Source organism: Somniosus microcephalus, chromosome 11, assembly GCF_052327205.1.
Source record: "Somniosus microcephalus isolate GS21.2 chromosome 11, FLI_Smic_1.0, whole genome shotgun sequence".
Classification (NCBI taxonomy): Eukaryota; Metazoa; Chordata; class Chondrichthyes; order Squaliformes; family Somniosidae; genus Somniosus; species Somniosus microcephalus.
The window spans coordinates 88,123,633-88,133,116 of record NC_140997.1 but is presented as its reverse complement, the minus strand read 5'-3'; the positions used below and the strand labels follow the sequence as shown (position 1 = coordinate 88,133,116).

Sequence of the window (9,484 nt, the reverse complement as noted above, 5' to 3'; positions counted from 1 at the left end):
ATGAAGCCAATTGTGACTTTGTATATAACAGTGTTTCATTTTGTGCATTTTTGAAAATGATTTGAATCCAAACCTGATGATTCATTTGAGTAGGTTTTCAAATAAAGCATGCAGACCCAACTGTGTTGCAAAATTCACTTGATGCTATTGTCCCAGGAGGCAGCACTGGATGATGTGGAACAGAAGATCACGGCCATCCCGTCCTGGGATCAAGTGGTAGCTCCAAAATGAGTCCAAAACAGGCTTAGATCCATCCAGGTCCCAGTACTGAGCTCCAGCTTGCTGATGCTGCAATTCCAGAGAAACATGACTCACGGCTCATCCAACACGTATTGGGTATGTGAGAGTTCCAGCGATGCCAGTGCGAGGTGGTATGATAGTTTGGGCTGGGGGTATGTTGTGTCAGGCCACACATGGAGCACACTGCTTATCCAAGACCAGCCCCCATGTCATTTGGCGAGAGCAGCTGCCTTTTCATCGTTGTTAATAGAATGCATTATTTAGAGGACCCGTGTTACTGTGCATTAACTTGTGGTGTTTGCCCAGCCCTCGTACTGGCTCGGGAAGCCGAGATCCGTCTACATCAAAGTCAACGAAGAGGATGAGGAAGCAGATAAACCCCTAAACAATGAATACATTGAGGACGATCCATCGGGTCTTGTAGCCAGCATCAGAATCAGAGACTTAACCAAGGTAAGGGTGTGGGGTTTGACTGGTGGCCTAGCTGCATTAGTTGCATTGAATTACTTCACACAAAGGGTGGTGGAAATCTGGAACTACATAGGATTACATAGGATATACAGTTCAGAAACAGGCAATTCGGCCCAACCACTCGAGCCTCCTCCTGTCTTTCCTCATCTAAATCTATCGGCATAACTCTCTATTCCCTACTCCCTCATATGCTTGTCCAGCCTCCCCTTAAATGCATCTATACTATTCGCTTCAACCACTCCCTGTGGTAGCGAGTTCCACATTCTCGCCACTCTTTGGGTAAAGAAATTTCTTCTGAATTCCCTATTGGATTTCTTGGTGACTATTTTATATTGATGGCCTCTAGCTTTGCTCTTCCCCACGTGGGGAAACACTCCCTCTGGGGTCGATTTTAACTCAGGTGCGGGCAATTGTCGGGTTCCCCGAATTTCGTGATTCCCACACGAATCTAAATGGACGTGTGAGATTGATGCAATTTTAACTCAATTGGCCAATTGATTTCCAACGTGTGGGAAGCCTTTGCAAATGGGTTTTTCATGACTGCAAGTCTCCTCCGATGACGTCATCATTGCTGCTGCATTTAAGGTCCACAGCAAGCCTTGCTTCCTCTGCAGGCTTCCAAGCTTTCCCCTTATGATGGCACAGGAGCCTGCAGGAACAATGGCCAGCGGGAGGGCAAGAGCTGCGCCTAAATTTGATGAGGCATCACTGCAGGCACTGTTGGATGGGGCTAGGGCCCACAGGGAGGTCCTGTTCCCTTCTTCAGGGAGGAAGAGGCCTCCCAGTCAGACCAAGGCTATGTGGCTACAGGTGGCTGGGGAAGTCAAGTCCTTGGGGCTCACACGGCGCACCTGGATGCAGTGCAGGAAAATATTCCATGACCTTCATCGCACTGGAAAAGTAAGTATGAAGTTCCCATCACCCTCAATCTGATCCCCATTGCCTTTCCTCACCAGCACTCAGCTTTAGCAATCTCTTCCTCCACATCCCACTAGACACTCACATCCATGCACCCTTAGCCATTCCCTCTCTCTCTATGCTCACATTCACCTAACTATTCGACCATGCAGCCCTCACACTCCCTCTCTGATGCTTTTGTAATACCCACTGGAAATGTTATGTATGCTAAGTGTGGTTATCAATCTTTAACTTAGACACTGTATTATCATTGTTATAAATCCCTGGGTTAAAGTTGCCCATGTGAAGGTACGGCAAGAACTTTTAAGGACACAATGTGACTAAGAGCAGACTTTCCATAATTCTGCACCAGTATCAACTGTTGCAGACAGTGAGGCTGCGCAGTCTCCAGGCAGAAACCCCAGGAGGAAGGGGTGGAGTCGGGTTTTTCGAGCGGGAAAGGGAGCGACTGGAAGAGAAGAGGGCAGGAGCTCTGAAAAGAGGGCTCAGGAGGCAAATGGCTGCCGCATCCCGTCCCGGGCTTCCAAACTCGGCCGCCGCCCTTCGTATTAGTAGCTCTGCATCCAGAACTCAAAGTGGGATTCAGTGATCATGAAGAGAATTCAACGAAGGGGTTCGGAGTCGTAAGTCTTGCAGACATTATACATACCATGAGCTCCAACTTAAGCGCGCCAACAAAAGAGTGCACTCGAATTTGGACACAGGGACAGATTCTCCTTTGAATCCATATAAATGGAGAATGTATGTTTATTATGTCTAGATTCATTCTAATGTATGCAAATGTCTAATTTAGGTCATTGACCCGTAATCTTCTTATACTGTCTGACGTTAAAACTATAAAGTAAGATAATTAGAATTAAGCCATTGTAGTAGTGATCTCCTTACTGGACTATAGAATACTGTCTACAACAGAGACCACATCTCACATATATCTAGAGAACTGTGAAGGGGTTACATTTTGGGGGCTCGTCCAGGATTGTGGTCTATTTATGTCAGTAAACTAACAGTATTGAATGCTCATTGCTAAGAGAGTGGTTTGTGGTTTCTACTGGGCTGTTTGAGCATAAAAGATGGATGTTATTGAGGTTGAAGCTTGGTGCAAACGGAAGCAGATAGCTACTACCCATGCCATTGTGCTGAATGGTGTTGCTAACGATGACCCTGATGATGTCTTGCTAAGGGCTCTGAATTGTGTCAAAGCCTTTGGAAAGGTTAGGATAGTTGAGCGCTGTTTGGATACAGCTACCAAGAAGCAGTTTGTGTTGATCCAGACATCAGAGAACCTGAGAGGTCATGGTTTACCTGAGGCAGTTGGGCTTTCTGAAGAGGCTGGTCCCTGGCCAGTTCAGTTTGTCCCTATTACTACTAAGGAAGAAGAAGGGTTTCAGACCAAGTTGTTGTCATTCTTGAGACAAGAAGGAAAGACTGTTGCTGATGTCAAAGGTCTGATAGGTCCTTCGGCCCTGGATATGAACACTCAGTTGGTCAGTGCCATTAGTTCTCTGGTGGATAAATGCACCAATCTGCCCTTCGAGGCTCAGGGATACCATAAGCTCCGTATGTTCTCAGGAGTGAGACCAACTCCCAGTGGGGAAGAGGAGTACGACGCCTGGGCTGAGCAGACCCTGCCTCTGCTAGAGGAATGGCAGTGCAGTGACAATGTGAAGAGGCAGAGAATAGTAGAAAACCTTAAGGGTCCTGCTGCTGACATTGTAAGATTCTTAAAGGCGCAGAACACCTCTGCTACTTCCTTTGACTACATGCAGGCTCTAGAAACTGCCTTTGGAACTACTGAAACCATTTCAGATTTGATGGTCAGATTCAGAAGCACATTCCAGTGTGAGGGAGAGAAGCTGTCCAGTTATCTGCTGAGAATAGACAAACTGCTGCATTGTATGTTACGGAAAAGAGGGATTGAGTTGCCTGAAATGAATCGGTTCCGCATTGAACAGGTTGTGCGAGGTGCATTGCTCGAAGACGTGACTGCTCTTCGCATACGCATGACCCATAAGTTGCGAGATCCACCTACCTTCACTGAGCTGCTAAGGGAAGTCAGAGAGGAGGAGGATATGCTTCAGGCCCGGAATGTAGCAAAGAGTGCTGTGATGTCCAAGCTTGTGACTCCTGTTACAGTTCCTACTCCTAAGGGTGATGTCAACCCTGAGATGGAACAGCTGAAGAAGGAAATAAATGTCATGAGAACCGAGATGGCATATTTTCGGTCTAAGCCCAACACAGAAAGGGATGACGCACGGGTGCAAAAGGTTGAACACCCTGCGAAGTCTAACAGCAAAATGAATGATTCCTCTAAAGGATATCCCCATGAAGGAGATAGACCTGGAGTCTTTTGTTATAACTGTGGAAAGGATGGACATTTCAAGCGAGAATGTAGAGGTGAGGAAAATCTAAAAAAAGTAAATGACCGTTGTTAAGTCTGTATGTCCCAGTTATGCTTATTATAAATCACTGGACACAGACCACAAGAATAACTTTAACAGGTCTTTACTATTCGGAGGTCAGGGCTGAACTGCCCAGCAAATCCCTACACAACGTTTAATACCGGTGTGGTCACCACCGGTATTACAGTATACAGCAGCCAAGAGAAAGTAGTACATCTCTTAAGGTAGTTCTCTTAAGGTGGAACAGGTTACATACACCACAATCCTCCCTTTTTAGCTTAACAGTTATATCCCCATTTAACATAACATAATAACATATAGATATATATATATACAACTTCATGCAAAACAGTTCAAAGATTCAGTCTCTGAGGAGGCCTCCTGATTCGAGTTGGATAACGCCTTTCAGGGGTCTCTGATTCTCGTTGCTGGGGTGACTCATCTAGTTGATCTCTTATGGATTGGACATCATCCTCAGGTACATTCACTTCTGAGGTAGATGCTTCAGGTTCACTAACTTCTTCCACGGTTGTCTCTGCCGTAACCCTGGGTTCGACCCTTGTTCTCGATTCTACCAGTTGGTCAGCATGACGCCGTATTACATTTTCACCAATATCTACCGTGTACATCAGGGGTCCTTGTCTAGCCCGAATTGTTCCAGATTGCCATTTCTCGTTTTTATAGTCCCGGGCTAACACTGGTTGTCCTATTTTGAAACTCCGAGTGGTCTTGTTATTTATATGCTGGAACTGTTTGTTTTCAACTTCCCTCCGCACATTTGGTTTTAACAAGTCCAACCTGGACCGCAACCTCCTGTTATAGAACATCATGGCAGGACTTTGGTTTGTCACTGCATGAGTGGCGTTTCGATATGCCAGTAGGAATTTGTCCACCTTGTGTTGTAGTGGAATCTGATCTTCGCTCATGGCCTTTATTGCTTTTTTGAACGTTTGTACAAATCTCTCGGCCAACCCGTTTGTAGCCGGATGATATGGGGCAGAGGTATAATGTTTCACCCCATTCTTCTTCATGAATTTCTGGAATTCTTCTGACACGAACTGCGGTCCGTTGTCTGAACATATTTGTTCTGGCAATCCATTTCTTGCAAATATCGTTCTTAGCACCGCGATCGTCTTTTCCGAGGTAGTGGTAGTCATCTTAATCACTTCTGGCCATTTAGAATGTGCGTCCACCGCAATTAAAAACATGGAGTCCATGAATGGACCAGCAAAGTCAATATGTACACGTTGCCATGGAGTTGAAGGCCATTCCCATGTATGCAGCGGTGCAATCGGAGGTGCATTTTGCACTTTTTGGCACCCTGAGCAGCTTTTCGTCAGATCCTCTATCTGTTGGTCGATACCCGGCCACCACACATAAGCCCTAGCAAGGCTTTTCATCTTGACTCCCCCCAGATGACCTTCATGCAGTTCCTTTAGAACTCTCTCTCTTAATTTAGGAGGAATAATCACCCTTGTTCCATACATCAATGTTCCTTGACAGACGGACAGCTGTTCTCGTCTTGCTGAGAATGCCGGTAACAGTGGAGCACCATGTGCTGGCCATCCCTTCACTGTCACTTCGTAGACCCAGGACAGTGTCGGGTCGTTCCTGGTTTCTCTTTCAATACTTGCATTGGTGACTGGTAAACATTCGATGATGGTCGAGTGAAATAACTCAACAGGGTCAACCGTCGGTGCCTCCTCCTCTGTCGGTAGTGGCAGGCGCGACAGCCCATCAGCATTACCATGCTGCTTTGTACCTTTGAATTCGATCTGATATTGATGTGCCCCTAGGAAAAGGGACCATCTCTGGAGTCTCTGTGCTGTCATCACCGAAACACCCTTCTTAGGGTTAAAAATGGATACCAACGGCTGGTGGTCTGTCAGAAGCGTAAACTTTTGGCCCTGTAGGTAATGATTAAACTTCTTTACTCCCCACACAAGGCTGAGAGCCTCCCTATCTATCTGAGCATAGTTGCGCTCAGCGGAGGTCAATGATCTGGATGCGAACGCAACTGGCCTCTCCAGGCCATTTGGCAACTTGTGTGAGAGTACTGCCCCAATACCATATGGAGAAGCATCACAAGCCAAACGAATAGGCAGCGTTGGGTTGAAGTGAGCCAACACTTCCTCTGAGGTGATCAATGCCTTGCTTTTGCGAAAGGCCCTCTTACAGTCCTCGCTCCACTTCCATGGTACTCCCTTCTGCAAAAGAGCGTTCAGCGGGTGCAGCACCGTGGATAAATTTGGCAGAAACTTATGGTAATAGTTAATCAACCCTAGGAACGACCTCAACTGGGATACATTATCCGGAGCGGGAGCCTTCACAACAGCTTCGATCTTGTCAGGAGACTTATGAAGCCCCTCCTGGTCAATGACATGACCACAGTACGAGATCCACTTCTGAAAGAACTCACATTTCTGGCGATTAACTCGAAGTCCATATTCTTTCAATCTGGTGAGCACCAGTTCCAAATTTGCAAGGTGTTCCTCGTCATCATCTCCTGTAATCAGAATATCGTCCAGGTAACATTGTGTGCCTGGAATTCCCTGTAATACCTGCTCCATGGCCCTCTGCCAAATTGCTGCAGCCGATGCCACTCCAAAAACCAGTCTGTTATACCGGTACAAGCCTCTATGCGTGTTGATCGTGAGATACTGGCGTGACTCTTCCTCAACTTCCATCTGTAAGTACGCCTGCGCCAGGTCTATCTTGGTGAAGTGTTTCCCGCCAGACAACGAAACGAAGATATCCTCAATCCGCGGAAGCGGATACTGCACCGTGTGAAGCACCGGATTAACAGTGATCTTGAAATCTCCACAGATGCGAACCTTCCCCGGTTCCCCCGGCTTGTTGCTCGATGAACGCTTCATGACGGGGACAATGGGCGTGGCCCACTCACTCCAGTCTACCTTAGACAGTACTCCTGAACGTTCTAGCCCTTCCAGCTCAGCTTCCACAGCAGGTCGTATCGCATAAGGTACCGGTCTGGCTTTGAAAAATTTCGGGTTTGCATGTTCTTCAACCTTGATGTTTGCCATAATTCCTCTCAGTGTTCCCAGTCCCTGTTGGAACACCTCTTTAGCATCGTCCAATATTCTGGACAATCGTTTAGGTTTGACATCTTTTTTACCGGAATCTACCGTTAGTGCTTTTAAGGAATGCCAGTCCATATTTATTTTCCTAATCCACTCCCGTCCCAGTAGTGGTGGACCTCCCTCAGGTAGCACATATAAGTCCATTCCTCGGCTTTCTTTGCCCTTGTGGACCACCTTTACCTCTATCTTCCCGATGGGGTATACTCTTTGCCCCGTGTATGTTTTCAATACAATCTCCGTATCCCGTAGGGGAATATGTGGGAATAACCTTTTGTAATCTTGCTTATTCATGACCGTCAATGCCGATCCAGTGTCCAATTCCATCTTCACTTGGACTCCTGCTATCTGAAGTGTGACCCAGATTGTTTGGAGGTCTGCTTCATTACCAACATTGTGTACTCTTAGACTACCCAGTTCATTACTGCTGGAGTCTGAATTTGACTTCTGTTCGTTCGAACTGTTCTCTGTCGCCTTGTGTACCTTTCTGTACTTTTCCTGCGGTGACTTTTTGTTGCTGGTCTTCTTTCCTGACCGGCATACTTTAGCTATGTGACCAAGCCTGCCACATTTTCTGCATTCCTGATTTTTGAACCAGCACTGGTTCTGATCGTGCGTTGTCTTTCCACAACGATAACATTTTACTGTACCCAAGACCATTTGATTGGTGCTGAGTTCCGGTGACGGTAGCTGCATTTCCGCAGTGCCTCTCGCTGCAGCTTCGTGCGATGCTGCAATAGTGACAGCTTTATCAAGCGTAAGATCATTCTCCTCAAGCAGTCGCTTTTGTGTTCATTCTTTTAACAATCCACACACAAATTTATCTCTCAGCGCATCTACTAGTCCTGTTCCAAACTGACAGTACTTTGATAGCTTACGCAGTTCAATTAAAAATTCAGCGTTGCTTTCGTCTTTCAGCTGCGTTCTTCTGTCAAATTTAAATTGTTCCGCTATCATCAGCGGCGTGGGGTTTAAATGATTTTTCAGGACAGTAACAATATTCGCGAAAGTCTGATCCGCCGGTTTATCTGGTGATAGGAGGTGCTTCAATAGCCCGTATGTCTTCGCACCCATTGAGCTTAATAAGGTTAGTGCTTTCTCATCATCTGGTACCTTATTTGCTTTACAATAAACTTCCATGCGTTCTACATACGTGGTCCAATCTTCGATATCGCTATCAAAGGTATTAATGTTCCCATGTTTAGGCATCCTTGCAAGTTTTTAAATTTTTCTTTTTCTCAAAATGGCGGCTTCCCGCGCTTGTCTTCTTCCCCCGCCTACTAAAATGGCGGCTTCCCGCGCTTGGCGGTCTTTCCCGCGCTCGTCTTCTTCCCCCGCCGACTACAATGGCGGATTCCCGCGTTTGCCTTCTTCCCCCGCTGGCTGCAATGGCGATTGCCGTGCTGCTGCCGTTCTCGCCTCCCCAGCGGTTCTCAATTCCCCGACGCTGCTTTTACTCCCCCGCGGTTCCCGTGGGCACTCACGCTTCCCCTGCTGTTGCGCCTCTCAGCCCCGCATGCAGCCCGGTCCTTTACACCGGCTGCGTTTGAGTTCTCCGCGGCTCTCGTGCCTTAAGCTGCCCCAGTCGCTGCGCCTCTCGGCCTCGATTGCAGCCCGGCCCTTTTCACCGGCCGTGGTCGAGTTCTCCGCCCTTTTTCCTCCGTTTTCCCTCCCCCACTCCACAGTCAACGCGGCCGACTTTCTGCTCGTGTCGCTGATTGGCTTACCCACCACCGTGGTAGAAGGGATGATCACTGCCTGTCGCTGATGGAGAGCTTCGTGGTCAGAATTTTTCTTTTTAACCCGGGTTCTCGATGCCTCCCGTGCGATGGTGCTCAGCAGGATGATGAGGGCGGATGCCTCTTCTCGACGCCCGTTCTGAGGACGAAGCTGCCTTGGATGTAAAACTGCCGCAGGGTAAGATTGGACTCGTCGCCACTGTTAAGTCTGTGTGTCCCAGTTATGCTTATTATAAATCACTGGACACAGACTACAAGAATAACTTTAACAGGTCTTTACTATTCGGAGGTCAGGGCTGAACTGCCCAGCAAATCCCTACACAACGTTTATATACCGGTGTGGTCACCACCGGTATTACAGTATACAGCAGCCAAGAGAAAGTAGTACATCTCTTAAGGTAGTTCTCTTAAGGTGGAACAGGTTACATACACCACAACCGTCTCATAAAACTTACCAAGAAGTCGGGAAACTACAAAGGGGCACAGTAACGGAACGGCCTGCTGTCCCTGTAGTTAAGACACGTTCCGCTAAGTGCAATAATAGATGAGGGGATATGAAAGACATCATACCTGAAGGTTTAGTAGGGCCGAGTTCTGCTGTATCAATACAGATTGAAGG

The 9,484-nt window shown here is 47.2% G+C and overlaps 1 protein-coding gene across 1 annotated transcript in view; it reads left to right on the top strand.

Annotated features, from left to right (window-relative positions):
• Window positions 1–306: 306 nt before the first annotated feature.
• Window positions 307–9,484, top strand: part of abca3b (ATP-binding cassette, sub-family A (ABC1), member 3b) — a 97,435-nt gene continuing 88,257 nt past the window's right edge. Inside the window, exons 1-2 of the mRNA XM_085999952.1 lie at window positions 307–336; window positions 529–693. Coding sequence (XP_085856078.1) covers window positions 307–336; window positions 529–693 — 195 coding nt within the window. The remainder of the gene's footprint in view (window positions 337–528; window positions 694–9,484) is intronic.